Source organism: Sparus aurata, chromosome 16 (genome assembly GCF_900880675.1).
Source record: "Sparus aurata chromosome 16, fSpaAur1.1, whole genome shotgun sequence".
In the NCBI taxonomy this organism is placed as follows: domain Eukaryota; kingdom Metazoa; phylum Chordata; class Actinopteri; order Spariformes; family Sparidae; genus Sparus; species Sparus aurata.
The window spans coordinates 10,957,422-10,973,733 of record NC_044202.1 but is presented as its reverse complement, the minus strand read 5'-3'; the positions used below and the strand labels follow the sequence as shown (position 1 = coordinate 10,973,733).

Here is a 16,312-nt window from a genome sequence, read left to right as displayed (position 1 = left end):
AGCACATTCGCTGGCCAACACCCAGCTTCACCTCGGGGTCTGGCTGGCACTGGTTAAACACCTGTAAATCTCCAAGAACAACTGTTAGGAAACAAAGGCAGGTGTCAGCGCCTGGGTGGGACACATCAGGGCTCAAACATATGGCTCAGGTTCTAGCTATGACCTGCCTCCTATTTAACAGCGAGGGAGAGCTGAGTGATGAATCGAACTCCATAAAAACCTACACCAGGTGCACTTCAACATTGTAATCATCCATTTTCCACTCCATGACACGCAGATATAAAAAAAATAACCTAAACCTTTTTTTTTTTTTTGTGAACCAGTTTTACTCTATATTGTAGTTTCTCTCTGCCAGAACTTCTAAGCTTAAATCTTACTCACCGGTAGTCCATCCTCGGGAGTATCCCCTTCCCCAAATGACCGACAACCTGCAAGAGAGAGAGAACAAAGACGGGGAAAAGATAAGAGGCTTGACTCCAACACATGCACTGTTGCAGACCAAAAGACCAAAAACTTACATGTTTCAAGTGCCGTTTCAGCACCTCCTTATATTACCGACATGTAGCATCAGGTTTCTTTACAATATAACACCTGTATTGACAGCACATACATGGAGCACTATTTTCTTCTATTAGTACCTTAGACAGCTACATTTGATTAACAAATACAAGGAAGGCCTGGTTTTAGGAACTTTCCCATTGGGGGGGGGTTAACCTCACAGAACACCATTGAAATCATACACTCATTGACTTCCGTGAACTGTTTTCAAACCATATGTGCATTTCTAAAAATATCTATATGCAAATGGTATTTATCAAAACATTTTTCACCCTCAATGGATGACATGAGCATGCTCTAACCAACAGATTTACATTGCTGATTCTTGTCAGGCCATAACAGGACAAGACTTCTGCTTTCTTCTTGACTCTAGCCTAATGGGGGAAGAAAAAAGCTGCTCTGTGTCAGTGGGGCACACACAAGTTAATGAAATATGCATGTCTAGAATAATGTAACCCCGACCCAGGGCTAAAACGCCATGTGCCATTTCCCGCATCCAAAATGGCTCGTCTGCTGATGCTGGAGTCGGGGCTTATGTTTCAGGTAGCAGGCTGACTGTGTTACAGCTTTTCATTACCACAGAGAATCAAACTGTGGAGGGTGTAACCCGAGGAAGGACACTAGTCTCACTGATACTTAAACACAAAGTGCTGTTTTGTTAAACCCTTTTTCTACTAAGCAGGGTGACATTAGTCCCATGGAGAGCGCCATTGTTTAATAGCTAATCTTGTATTATTATTGTCTTAAGTTTTTTTTTTTTTTTTTTTTAAACTACACAGAAGTTATACTTAAATACTGCATCAGATTTTACAGTTTATTTTAATTGTGTTCATATGTGTCAACAATTAAATCATCACATTTTATTGAGGGACTTCAGTGACGCCCTTTTGTCTGCAAAGCATGAGGTTTTGTAATCCAATAAAGTCCTGAGGGTTGTATTAGATGTGTAAAACTAGTGTTGGTACCAATTGTCTGTGCTTTAAATGTATCCCCTGAATCAAAATGATGCCATGTATAAATACACACCTTTGTGAGCAACTTAGGACTTGCTTTAATCCTGCATTTTTTGGTCTTACGATTCATGTGACATATAACTTAAAGAGTACTGTGATATGAAAGTTGACTGTGAGAATTTGCGTATCTACGATATCAAATTCTACTGACATGTTTTTAATATGTTAATGTTTTCATTGTATTAAAAAGGTAATAAAAACTGATATTAACAATTATAATAATTGTGCAGTAGCATATACCATGTTATAAGAAACTGGTGGGTTTTTTTTAGATGGCTTTCGTACCAGCAGCCTTGTATAATGTGTTTTATACTTGTGCACATCAAGCCGCACGATTAAAAAAAATGTGCAAGCTCTGATATTCAGACTAGTATTTAACTTTTAAACAAAGTGGTGTGCATGTCTCGTGAAAACTTGGACTTGATTTTCCGGCAGCAGCAGTCAGAATATATATAAAAGGAAATACTGTTAAAGAAACTTAATAGAAGGGGAAATGATTGGGGTAACTGTCTTGGCAATGCTGCAGAAAACAGGGATTAAACCATTTCCAAGTGGAAACTGTTTGTACCTACAATGTTGAGAGGATCTTTTAAAAACTTAGGTTCACTTAATTACGATCACTGAGGCCTTGTTAGAAGCACTGAGGCATCAGCCAGTCTGTTTGCATTCATTCACGGCAGTTCCTTCTCTGCTACAGAGAGGCCAGAAGAATTCACCGGACTAGTGTTAGACCCGGTCGGTCCATCAGTCTGTCCATCTGACTGAATCACATGGAGAAAGGTGTGTGTGTATACACACACACAGAGAGAGAGAGAGACCGAGAGACCGAGAGAGAGACCGAGAGACCGAGAGAGAGACCGAGAGAGAGAGAGAGAGAGAGACAGAGAGAGAGAGAGAGAGAGACCGAGAGACCGAGAGAGAGACCGAGAGACCGAGAGAGAGAGAGAGACCGAGAGGCTTCCTGCAGCACGACTCTGGCAGTGCTGGGCCACGAAGCTGCCTGAGCCATGTGCCCGGCGTTGCCATGGCAACAGAGGACTGCAAGACTGACACACACACACGGGCAAAACATATTCTCTCTCTCTCTCTCTCTCTTTTGCTGCCTCTTCTCTCCCCACACACATTCACGCAGCAGTCCAGCAGCAGAACGATGCAACAGGAATACAGAAGAACCTGACTGCCTGAGCTAAAGAGAGGCATTACACAACACCGGCAGAATACAGAAGATGCCAGGAGAGAAAGGAGAGCAGAGGCAGGAGAGGACAGCAGGGGAGAGAGAGAGAGAGAGAGAGAGAGAGAGAGAGAGAGAGAGAGAGAGAGAGAGAGAGAGAGAGAGAGAGAGAGAGAGAGAGAGAAAGAGAAAGAGAGAGAGAGAGAGAAGAGAAAGAGAAAGAGAGAGAGAGAGAGAGAGAGAGAGAGAGACAAGAGAAAGAGAGGTGCTGGGGAGACGAAAACTCACCATCACCTGCTGTAGCTGACATTCACAGGAAAGAGATGAAGCGTTTACTAGCAGACAGAAACTGTACAGCCTCTGGGTGAGGCCGATGTGTTTAATCAACACTGACCGGAATTCAGAGACGTTCAACCTTCTTCCCGAAGGATCCTGTGATGTAAATTAGGGCTGCGGCTAACTATTACTTTCATTGCTGATTTAATCTTCTAGATAATTTTCTCCAATAATTGTCTGGTCGATAAAATCTCCTAAAAAAGTGCAAATAGTTCTTCAAACACTCCAAAATACAAAAGTACTCAGGTTGCTATCATAGAGGATTAAGAATACTGGCAATTATCTATACTTTAGGGGCTACCAGTAGTACATTTTGCGCATTTTCACTTAAAAGGATTATTTTAAGGATTGCTGATGAATTTTCTGTCAATCTCCTCATATAAAATCCAGTTACACAGACAAAATCAACCAACTTCTACACCTACTAAGCAGCCCTTACCTCTGATATGACATTGCTATCCTTTCATTAATATAGTTTTGTTCATAGCATTCAATGGTTCTTTGTTCTCCTGCTTCGACTGGAAAAAAAGGTGACAGGCAGAGCGACTTGCAAAGCCAGCCCTACAGCTGTTGCCCATGATTACCTTTTACCTAGACTGTGTGTGGACTTGTGCCCAGGAAGTGCAAATCTCAGATAAACGCTTGTGGGCAAGAAGCGACTGATGCCTCGTGGTGATAAGTCTTTTACGATATGTTCTGCTGTACCTCCTCTATGCTCCCTGGGGTTCCCAGGTCTAGAGAGTAAAGGAGATTATAGCTCCCCAGCCAGCCAGCCAGCCAGCCAGCCTCTTGTGTAACATGGGGCTGGGTGGCAGATTGCTGAGCTGGCAACTCTCCTGCTAATTGGATGACTTTGCAACCTCTGGCACTGTACTGAAAAATAATGCTTATCAGAAACCAAAGCTGCTAACTAAACTCAAAGACTCAGCTCCAACAGAGTGTGATATCTACTTTAGCTTAAAGAAAAATTGTACGAATGCCACAGTGAGCACAGACAGAATGAACCCTGCCTTTATTTTTTTTTGTAGACTAGACCTACCAAGTCTGTTCAGCACAAAAGCCCACAATGGTCAAGTTTCTTCTTCCCTATCTCAGATTGCCACTCCTCCTATTTGTCCTGACACTTGCCCCCAGTCTTTCTTAACAACCCTCCCTCCCCTGTCCTATATCAGTCGCTGTCTGGGCGCAGAGTTGCCCTGCCGGTCTCTACAGGAAGCAGAGAGTTTATCTGGGCAGCTGGAGCTGATAAGATAACGCGCGAGGGGTAAGGCTTGGGTGAGTGAGCAGGTAGCAGTGGGGGGAAGTCATCAACGCTAATCAACGCTATGCATCTCTCCTAGAACAGATGCTAGGTCAGCCATTACAAAGCCAATGACAAACAGGCAGGAATGTAGGCTGTAGACACCGGCTAACAGAATGCACGCCATGTTCATACACATACACCCGTATTACTTTACACGTATTGGACGTCTGCCAACACATACAGTATAGTGCAACCTCTTAGAGGGGATTCCAAACAAACCCGGTGTTTAAAAAAAACACACACGCAGCCACCATTCACTACCCGGCAACACACACACCTTGGTTGATGTCCTCGATGGCCCGACGTATGCCCCGGTCAAAGGCACGGGCGTCGGCGGGGCTCTGGAAAGTCAGTCCGAACTTCTTGTTGTTTATCCTCCAGTGGTGGAAGATTGGGTTGACCTTGTTGTATACTACGTCTTTCTGCAGCACACACTCCAGGACCACCTGACAACAAAACACACACACAGAATTGAGTTGAGAGAGAAATAAGGCACAACATTTGGTCAAGCTCAAGTTGTTGGCATGCAGGCTACAAACTGCCTCATTTAAAAAGGTATAATGATGAAGCTAACTGGAGAACATGCATGTAGATCCTTCATCTTTCCCCTCACCCTAAGCTGTTTAAACGTGTCACATTCAATCATTCCACAGCAACACGAGAACAGGGAGTAAGAGGTTGATAGCAGAGGCCTGCATCTGGAACTACATAACTCCAGAGTTTCTAAAATAGAACCCCCCCCCCAAAAAAAAAAAAACTGGAATCATCCTAAACCCAATAATTTCACATACCTCTTTGGATAATTTGTAAAACACATTCTAAATGGTGGGGTTTTCATTACAGATGATGATAAAGTCAGAGAGCAGCGGTGGTGGCAGAAGAAGGGGAGGTTATGTATGTTTTGGAGCCAAGCAGCCCAAGTGTGTGGCAGAGAGAGACTGTGTTTCCAAAGCCTATTATTAATCAGGGCTACTGGGCCGCCTCCCGGCCTTCCTCTAGGCAGATTAAATGAAATGAGAGACGGCCATTACAGTCTTTGAGGTTTTTTTTTTTAGGTTTTTTTTTACCAACGTGCACGAGAGGTGGCTTAATGAGGTGTGAATGTGTGAGTGTACGCAAGGCAGTCGGCGCGAGAGAAATTGTGAGCGGCCGGAGCCGGTGTGGTGAAAAGCTCAATGACCCAAGTGCTACGCTGTGCATCTTCGCCTCGGGAGGACGGCCACAAACTGATACTCGACAACTGAAAGCAGATTGTACCGTTAGCCGTCGATCCATAAAAACAGTCAACATGCACAGCTTAAGAGGTTGAGACGTGGCTGCTATGTGAGAGGTTGATGATATGCGATATGTGTGTCAGAGAGGGCGCACACAGGTATACGTTTCATCTGAGCGAGAGCTGGTTTTCAAGTGTGCTGGAAGATGTTTCGCTTAATTTCTGTCCTCATGTCAATATCGCATACATGCCTTCCCAAGACAAGAGGGGGCAAAGGTTAAGCCAGTGAGGATGAGAGGGATGCATGTGGGGAGGATGGGCTGGCGAGGAAGGGGTGGGGTAGTTGATGGTGAGGTGGGCGGCGGGGTGGTGGGGGCGTCCGCTGCGCCTCTGGGGCTGATTGTGGAGGCGAGACTGAATGGAGCCGGAGCAGGTAAGGTGAGCGCGCAGTGAGGCCGACGGAGGAGGAAGTATCACAGTTGCATGGAAGGACGATACTTAACACCGCATTCCACTCCGCGCTCGGAGAAAAGAGAGGAGGAGGAGCCACTCTGACAGAAAAAAAAAGAAAGAGAGAGAGAGGGGGGACAGAAACAGAATAGAGGCCAGAAATGTAAGGGGAGGAGAGGTACGGACGCAGAGAAGGAGGCAGCTGAGATGTGCAGAGGGTAGGGAAGAGATAGTGTGAGAGTGGATATGGGGGTGAAACAGAGAAGGACCAAGTCGACGTACATGCAAGAAATTAGGGTTTGTTCTATAAAAGGCAGCCATCATCATCTGATAATCATTTAAAGATTTCTGTAACAATCGCAAAATTAAAGGATATAATATAATTGAAATAAAATGGTTCAATGTAATTAAGTTTTTGAAGGCGCTGCTTGCCCAAGAATTGCAGCTAATCAAACAGATTTCGCTGGCAGAGACAATTCAATACAATCACAACGCTGGAGACAAACAACTGTATCGAGAGGGCCGTTGCCCCGAGGCAGAGCTCTTTAAAAGTAAGCCTGATCTGCACCACATTCACAGCTGCATCAATCAGAGGGAGTCGCGCAATACAGACGACAGCATCCGAGGTGAAAGCTAAGCCATAGATTTGTCATAATCCGAGACCCAGAATGGTAAGTAATCATCGACCAATTAGAGCCATAGTTTTTAAGAGAGTCAGAGAATCAGAGAGAAGGAGAGAGAAAGAAAGAGAGAGAGAGAGAGACAGAGACAGAGAGAGAGGAGGGGGGGAGGCAAGGAGGAGAGTGATTGGTAGCTGTATGGAGAGTCAGCTGAGTCATCACCAGTACACTCTGTGCCGCATCACTGCGCTTATAGACAGATCCCCCTCCACCTCTTCCGTCTCCCATCCATCTGGCTCCACCTCTGTTTCCTGCTCTTTGACTACACACGTCTTCTTCGCCTGATTCATATCTCGCACACCCCAATCACCTCGTTTCTACCGGCCAAAAAGAAAAGAAGAAAAAAACGGACCTTTGTGGTTTCATAATCACTGCATCTGTTCTGATCTGATTTCTCTCCCATCTAGATCAGGTTCCTAGATGACGGGGCGGCGCCGTTGTGCTTTTTCATTCTGTCCATTTCAGGCATAAAAATGATATCTCTGCAGACGACGGAGAATTACATCTACAACACGGAACTGCGTTTTCCTTTTGTCTTGTTTTAGACATAACAAATGAAACCAAACACCCTCTCAAACATTCAGAAGCTCTTCCCTTGGCCCTTTTTTTTTTACTGTTTTCAACATCACTCATTCAACATAATTATGGTCTTTCATTTACCTTTGAAATCAAAACACTGACGTTACTGTTTCAGCCAACACTGTGGTAACAACTCCTGATATTGCCCTGCGTTTTGTCTGACGCTAGCTAACATACTCTCATGTGGTTTTGTCTGTTGCTGTTGTTTTCATGGTCTCATCACCCTGCCTGCCCTCCTCTTGATGCCCTCAGATTGTCGGTAGCGCTGTGGTTGGCGCCAACACTATGGCAACTGGGTGGCATCCCCGACAGACCTACATATGGCCGGGTGTTTGTTGTGGTGGCTGGGGGTAGACTCTGGCGGTGATAGGGGTGTTTTACCACATCCCAAAAGAGTTCTCTGAGCCATGTCTGTACCCTGTCTGAACAACAGCATTCCCGTCGCACCCTTTCCTGTGCCACACACACGCTTGGATAGCAACGCACAAAACACGAACACGGCGTAAACACAAAACACACATAAAATGTGCTCAGTCAAAGAAGATAAAAAAAAAAAAAAAAAGGTGATTTAGACGCCCCGCTGTAACAAGCCTCTCATGTCGGATTGTCAGGAGCCAACTGGCTGTGTGCATCATGGTGGCCTCCTTGGTCTCCATACATCTGACAGACAGTTCTGTCTCTCTCTTTAACACACAGATTTACACTCTCATTACCACAGACCAGGATTATCCCAGTGAATCTACTGAATCTGTTTTACATCTACAACACTGAATGAGTCCGTGAGAAGAAGGTCATGAGCTTTACAGCAGCTGAAGCGAACACCATACGGATTAAAACTGGAAAAAGAGGAAAGAGAACTGCCATTTGCAGCGTTTGAGCGTGTACGTGTTGTACATGATAACAAAATGTGTATGTATAAAAATTACAATATTTCTTAGAATATCTTAGAATGTAGATACATTATTATATAAATTCATAATAATGTATTAGTAATGCACAAGCTGCACACGCTCCACTGCATGTCGTGTCTGTGAAACTGTAGTTTACAGCTAAAGTTCAAAGTGGAGTTGTGCAGGTGAGGTTTCTTCTTTGCTGTGAATGATCCTAGTACTTTCTGGTCCCACTGCAACATACTGACAAATTGTGCTTGTGAAGTTTAATTATTTGTTTGATTCTGTAAATGCAGATAAGGGTACAATAACATTTTGTATTATTTGGTTGAATTCAAACCGATAAACTCATTCAGCTGATCGTTGATGGCTTTAAACAATTAGATTTTTGGCTGCACGATATGGTAAAAAAATCATATTGCGAATATTCTGACCGATACTGCAGTCGTGTATTACTCACAATTAGTGGGAATGGACAAAAAATTGAAATGATTACTGGAGTCTCTACCAAACCATCATGTTCTTTACCTTTGGAGAACCATATTTGTAGACCAGTATCTTGTTATAATGCATTTTACCTTTACCGAAGGAAAGTACAGCCTCTGGATTTTGAATATTGAACTTGGCCAAATTTCGATAATATTTCAATCAATTCTGCAGCCCCACTACAGCCATGTGACCTGACACAGGTCAACTAAAAAGATTTCAGAGGGAAATATAAGCATGTCTAAAGACCTATATTCTCACCATTTGACCATGTAAAAATACAGCGTTTTGTACATGTAGACATTTGGGATTTATTTATTTTTTATTACCATTAACAAGGAACATATTTTCCTGGCTTAATTACCAACACACACAGTCTTTACATCACACATCAAGACAGAGGAAATGCTCATAAAAAGGTGGGCAAATCCTTGTGTACTCATGGAAAACCAGAGTGAGTGTGAATTTCCAGCCCGTATTCCATCATTTCGGTCCCTTTCCAGCCTCTTTGTGCGTTTCCCACATCCCTCATCCCACATTCTTCGCTCCTGAGTAATCTGCCCTTCTCCCTGATGATATCATCATGCATCACAGCATCACGCAGTTCGCTCCTATTTTCAGATACCTGCGCCATGGAGGAAAGCCAAACAACCACTTCCTGTGTGTGTGAGTGTGCTTGTGAGTGAGACATAGAGGGAGAGAGGGGGGGAGTCTGGGAAAGGGGGGCTTCAGGGTGATCTCATCCGAGAGAACGCACCATCTCTGGATGGTGCACCTGAATGTGCGTAAAAGAGAAGGAATGACTAAATAACAGAGAGAGTCAACCTATCATCTTGTGTAACATGAGTTTATGCAGCGTAGCATAACCTTATACACTGAAATGAGCTGGAGGTTCCTTACCAATTTGTCTTTGAGCCTCTCGCCCTTGATGTGGAACTCCACGGCGGTGGGGCTGGGACTAGGGCTGGGGCTGGGACTAGGGCTGGTGCTACACGGGCTGAGGTTGCTGCTGCTGCCTCCGCTGCCTCCACTGTGGGTGCTGCTGCTGTCCTCCGCCCTGCTGACCTTATAGACGGTGACACAGCTAAGACCTCCGCCCCCCAGGGGAAGCCACCCACCGCTGGAGTCATCCCGAGTCATGACCACTGCTCTCACACGCGCATAACTGTCACTGTGGAGGAGGAAGGCAGGAGAGGAGGATGAGAAAGGTGGAAGGAATGAGGAGAGAGAGGAGAGAGCAGAGGAAAACAATGCTTTTAGTAAACATAATCAGGAGTGACCAGCATTTAAACATGTTCCATCAAGGTCTCTTTCAGGAGGGTCTAGTCTGTGACCTTTAATATCAAATGGATTACAAAAACATAATCAAAAGTAGACAGCCCATATAATACAGTTGAGGCACAGCATAAACAAGCCTTAGTACAGCACACGTATGTAGCCTAAACAGAATGGTTAGTGAATGTGTGATGAGGAACTCTATACAGTCATACAGATGTAGAAGAGATGGGTCTAAACCGTCTACATAGCATCTGAGAGTTTAAACGTAGTTCACCACAGGCCACATCACACCAGAACTCCTCCGATGCCAAGCTTAAATAAAACAAATGAAGCCGTGGGGAAATCTGGGTGGTGGCAGGAGCTAATAACTAGCAGCAAGCTAACCTACAAACTGTAACAAGACTAAAAATAGAACATGAAGGAGCAAAGTCAATAACTCAACCGCAGATTAAATGTATGTTTCTGTTTTAGGGAAAGACGTCGCAGACTGAAGCGTGAAGCTTTCAGTGTATGTTTAACCCTGGCTGGAGGGTGACTGACCATGTGGCCAAGTTCAGCCTCTGGCCGCTGCAGATTTTCAATATTTTACCCGAAAGCAGGTGGTTTCAGGCTGCCCGACACATGACGGGTGCCCAGCTCCCATCAACTTCCTTTAAATGATACTGCTATGGCTTGTCTCACTCACCTACACCTGCATTAAATGAGTTATCTGTGTCTGTGATACAAAACAACTATCAATGTAGCTGAGTTTTATAAAACAGCTGCCATGAGGGGGTGTGCACAAAAAATGCACAAAGCTACAGATTTTTTGGACATACAGCAACTTAAACGCATGCGTCATCATTCAAAGTCAAACAGCCACAAACTGGAAAAAAGCTGTACTGCCATACAGTGTGATAACACAGATCTAAAAGTCAGTAGGAAAGAAAAGAAAACCATCACTAAGTTGGTTTCAGTATATGGGCAGACTGTATCACACGTGTACTTCAACTGACTATTACTTATACACAAATGTATATCTTACACATCATAATCTCCCACCCCATGTCCTTTGTCTCTCTGTCCCTTCACATAGAGTCAGATGTTTCCCTGATTAGATAACACGGACTGAACTGGGACACCGGAAATGACAAAGGTCAGGGTGTGCTGAGGGCAGCATTTTGCAGAATCTCCTGGTAACATATTAAAGACTGAGGAAAAACTGAGACCAGACTGAAACCGGCAAAGACGGTAAAGAATGTGACTGCCGGATGTCCTCTGGTGACACATTGCTCTCTGGCTGACGTGCCCGTTGACCAATGAGGATGACGTCAAGCAGTCCCAAGTGTTTTGTAAAGAATTTCTTCCCCGATAGCGACTAAATATGAAACAGTCGTAGAAACGTCGACGCATAATATATCACACGGTTAACTAGTAGCCTCTGCTCTCAGTGAAGAATGGCTGAGTCCTCCCCTCTCTAAATCATGGCCCAACAAAATAAAGCTAACCTTTGGCCCCCTGCCTCCAACACCCTTGGCAAACCTCAGTGCCCAGGTTATTGGTTAGTAATTAATCTAAGGGCCAGTGAGCATTAAATCTGGAGCTCTGCTTTTCTTTATGTGAAAGCACCTGTTAATAATCTACCCAAGTTTCCTCAAAAGATTAGTAAGCATTACCGCAAAATATTAACGCAACAATATATCATAATGCTTTTTCTTGTTATACAATACTTTTATTAAAAAGTGGAGGCGCTATAAAAAAGATTTCCCCCCCTGACAATTTGACCTACCAGAGTCACTACTTCCTGACAGCTTGTGTGTTAAACTTCCTCTAAACTGCATTTACACATATCAAAAATACTTTAGTCTTGCATAGTTGTGTCCTCCCCTCAAACATCTAAATTCCAGAACGGTTCTGCTTTCTGACAGTCCAGTCTTTTGCCGGTTTAGGGCTTTCTTTAATACGGGATTGATGGCACACGTGAAAATCAAAAAGTTGTACTCAGTGTGTGCAATAAAGAGGCGCAAACGAAAGACTCTATGCGCTTTTAATACATTGTTTCATCTCACGTTATGTCAAATTCTGTGAAACTGACACCAGAATAAATATATAATGCCTGCACTTAGCCTTTTTTGGGGTATTTTATATTCTTCAGTGAGACAGATTGTGATATATTGTTAGATGATTGTCTCGCAATGTATCGATCATCACCGAATCATTGTATCGTGATACTATTGTTATTGTCTGTGGTTCCCAACTCCCAAAAATAAACCGAGCAACAAGACGGATTGTTTTTTTGAACGTCACAAACTTAATTCTGCCCAGGTCTGGACTGATCAGACACAATATTCTTTTCCAGAGTCTAGACAAATGCACCATCCTACTATCCCCTCTCACAAAACATTGCTGCTCCTGCTTCTTCTATAAAACATATAACATTGATAGTTTAGTAATGATCAAATGTAAACACAATATGAGAATATGAAGAGGGATTTATTGTATTATCACACAACCCTGCAGATCTACTCAGCTTTACAGCAAGTATTCGCTCTTTGTTTAGCTGCCTGGGAACCAACTTTACTGTTACGGTTCATTCTCACCGCTCTCATAGTGCCGTTTCAAGAGAAAGCCCTAAAAACAGCCTGTAAAGTACCTTCTCAGCACCAAACTGCAGACAAACACTGTTAGGGATACGTTGGTGAACACAGTGGAGCATTTTACAGCAGATATTTCCCCTCAGGAGGTGGTGGGGACCAAAAACAGAGCGAAAAGAGACTGAAGCTTGGACTTACATCGACCAGCTGGCCTGAGACACTCCAAATGAATGTCAATGTTGCCCCATAACCGCTGGATGTGTAAATAAGCATCTGTTTGCCTTATTAAATTAAAAGGTGATGATATGTCAATGTTGTGTAAACAGCTTGTTTCTGCGGCTCCAATGTATCCAAAGGTGTTTCACATAATGTTGCTGAGTTACTTCTGCTGCTACTATTGCTTCAAATTAAAGCAACATGCCTCCTTATGCTTTTGTCATCAGGATAAAATACGTTTGTAAAATTGCTGATCTGCTTCATCAAAAGCAGGCAACTACACATCATGTTATCTATTAAATATTCCTGATATCTTTGATTATCTTTCCTCAAAAATCAATACACCCAAGCAATCTTCCCTTTAGACTGAATAGCTATCAAATCCCTCAGTGATAATAATTTTGGTAGAGCTGTTTACACTACTGCCTGTTCAAAGTTGATGCCTTGCCAATCTATCTGTATGCTCGGCAGGCCTTGTTAGTCATGGTGCAAACAAAGGTGGACAACACTGGAAGTATTTTAGTTGTTGTTTTAATAATCGTCATCATTCCAAGGACATTTTAAAATATTAAGCAGTGGTTTTTTTTCTGCCACTTGATGAGGGAACAGATCCAAAAATAAGCAACTGTTCTGCTAATCAAATAAATATGAGCGAGTGTGAATGAATGAAGGGTTGGATAACAGACACAGATACAGAAATACTTAATCTGATTGAACTGAATCGACCCAAATGTGTTCATATGACTCTTGTCAGCTCTCTCCTTCTCGTGTGCTGCCACTGAGCTTGGTCGTGGGAGACTGACAGAAAAACACAAGCCAACTTCCCCCTTGAAACCTCCAGCAACACCCTTTCTGGTTACACCTTAGAACAGCAACACAGAAGTAGTGCTTAACCTCACATGAGAGCCCCTGCCACTGTAGAGAAACGCATTTTTGAGCAGTATAACGGGCAGTAAAAGAGGGGAAATACTGCTGCTGTTACACCCCTCTATGGCCCCCAATAAAGGATGCGGGTGATGGGTGCAGGAGGGGCTGTCAATCAGGCAGGGGTCCCTGGGGTGAACAGAAGGCAGGCGGTGGTGTCACTCAGCCATGACCAGGGCACAATGACCAGGCCCTGACCCTTCAGACCTACCATCACACACATGCCAGCAACCGTGACACTCACAGGGAGGGGGGCCGGGCCCGAAGAGGAAGTTGAGTGGACGTTGTATACATGCATTTTGGCATCCAACTTAAAAACACCCATGTTTTAAGAGCAAGTGGAACGCCTACAACAAAACTGACCACTTCTGTATTTGGTCAATACAGGTCAAACCAAATCTCTGAGGTACACTTCTGGAACCTGCAGGCAAACACCTGAACTCAATTGAACCAACAACAAACAAAAGGTACAAGATCTGTTTAAAGAAATCTTTTTAAAAGAGGGAATAAAAAGGTCCATTCGCTTCTCTTCTTCGACTCCCTGATACAAAAATCTTTCCTTTCTTATGGTAAAAACAGTCAGTGGTCCAAAAAGATATTTGAGTGCAACCTGCTGCTGCAACACACACACACACACACACACACACACACAGTTCAGAGAGGGATAGTGGAGACAAAGGCTGGCCTCCACGCCCCTTGCTGGGAGCACACAGTCGACTGGACACACAATTGAGAGCGGAAGCAGATCAGCTGGCCTGGGCCCTGCAAGCAGGGGGGAGAGAGGGAGGAGGGGAAGGGGGAGGGAGGGAGAGAGAGAGAGACAGATAGAGAGAAAAGGAGCCCCCCATTCCAAATTATTCCAAGTTATTCTGCTGGATGACTGACTTCATTTCCGACCAAAAGCAGGAGAGAAAAACAGAGGGAGGGGTGAGAGTGGAACAGAGGACTGTGGGGGAGGAGGAGGAGGAGGAGGCAGTGGCTGTGGATGGGAACAGGGTGGAGACCAAGGTGACAGTCAACAGCTCCCACCCGCATTTGAATGTGGCCTTTTCAATTCATAAAAAAGGATGTATACAGGCCTTTATGGCTACATTACAACATGATATACATAGTAATAGAATCATCAGTATCTTACTGAGAAGAGAAGAGAAGAGAAGAGAAGAGAAGAGAAGAGAAGAGAAGGCGTGATGGGGGAGCACGTGCAGACCAGGCAGGCCTGAGCCTCCAGGCCGGCTGCTCCAGTGTATGGTGGAGAAGCGGGATCCTGGGACAACCATTTCCTAAGTCGACAAAGTGGCCGTTTGTCTGCTGCTCTGGCCCATGGCTCACTGGGCTCCAGCATGCCATCATGCTTTGCTCCTGTCTCAGCCTAGGGCTTCCCACCCCAGAGGGGAGTGGTGGAGGGGAGGTGAGGACAGGGCTATGGTGGGGCATTGTAAGAAAGACAGGAGGGGGGAGAAGAAGGGAAGAAGGGAAGGAGGAGAAGGAAGAGGAGGAGTGCAGGAGGAGAGGAGAGAGAGAAAGGATGTGGCCTGAGCCCTGGGGGCTCGCCAAGTCACCCTCCCTTTCCTCCGCTCCGTCTCCCCCTTCTACCCAACCCCTCCCCGGCTGCCTCTCTCTACACAATGGCCGCTTCTCTGCTGAAATTTCACGTTATTGGATCCCGGGCCTGGAGTTTTGTCCTCCCACAATGTCCAGGCAGCGGAGCATGCTGCAGGGGAGACACACTCTGCAAGCTAAAAGCTGGAAAACCATTCCTCCTTTCATTAGCATCAGAAAAGGGGAGAAAAGTACCCCCTCCACCCACCCACCACCTCTTTTTTTTTTCCATCACCCCTCTTCCTCCCCATCTCTCCCCTGTATCAAAACCGGAGGAAGGCTGTCAAGCTCGGTCAAGCTCCGCTAGGCCACTTTGGTTTGTTGGACTTTTAAGGGGAGGAAAAATCATTAAAATATCATTGGGAAAATAAACACAAGCTTCTTATCCCAATCCGATTCTATAGATTATCCTCCAAAAGGAAAGCAATCACGAGGAGAGAAGAGGGGGGAACAGTAGATGGTGTGAAATGCTCCTCTGTGTGTGACTCATTCTCTAGATTTTCTTAAAAAAATGTAGTTTTATAGCTAAAATATGCCTCTTTAAACATCTTCAACAGCTGTAACCCTAACTAAGATGCAATCTTGGATGTATTCAATGTTGATCAACTTGCCAAATGATCTAGAGAAATTAAAATTAAAATGTAATCCACAATAATATTTTCCTCCAAGACAAAAATCTGGAGTAACAAATGGCAACTTGGAGCTTAAGTTGTAAGCGGATAAAAGTGGTGCAGTTCCTTCGCAGTGATCACGCCTCATTGAAGAAATGAATAACTTGCAATCTGGGACTCGACCGTCGATTCCAGCAGTGCATCTAATCTGAACGGTGCGAGCTAGCTGGCCAATTAGCCACGGTTCAAATCCCCTAAATAACCAGTGGCAAACTCAAGGGTACAGACATACCCAAAACAAACACCAACATGACCCAACACGGATGCAGTGCAAATTATGACACAAGTCCCAGAACAAGGCACTTTTGAAGGGGCTGTCTGTTAGCCATTAATAAAAACTGGCCTAATAATGGGACAATGCCTACAGGAAAA

General features: G+C 44.4%; 1 protein-coding gene across 1 annotated transcript in view; it reads right to left on the bottom strand.

Annotated features, from left to right (window-relative positions):
- Positions 1-16,312, bottom strand: part of spred1 (sprouty related EVH1 domain containing 1) — a 35,284-nt gene that overhangs the window by 11,557 nt on the left and 7,415 nt on the right. The window contains exons 2-4 of the mRNA XM_030444035.1: positions 9,580-9,850; positions 4,659-4,827; positions 382-428 (exon numbers count right to left, since the gene is read on the bottom strand). Coding sequence (XP_030299895.1) covers positions 382-428; positions 4,659-4,827; positions 9,580-9,850 — 487 coding nt within the window. The remainder of the gene's footprint in view (positions 1-381; positions 429-4,658; positions 4,828-9,579; positions 9,851-16,312) is intronic.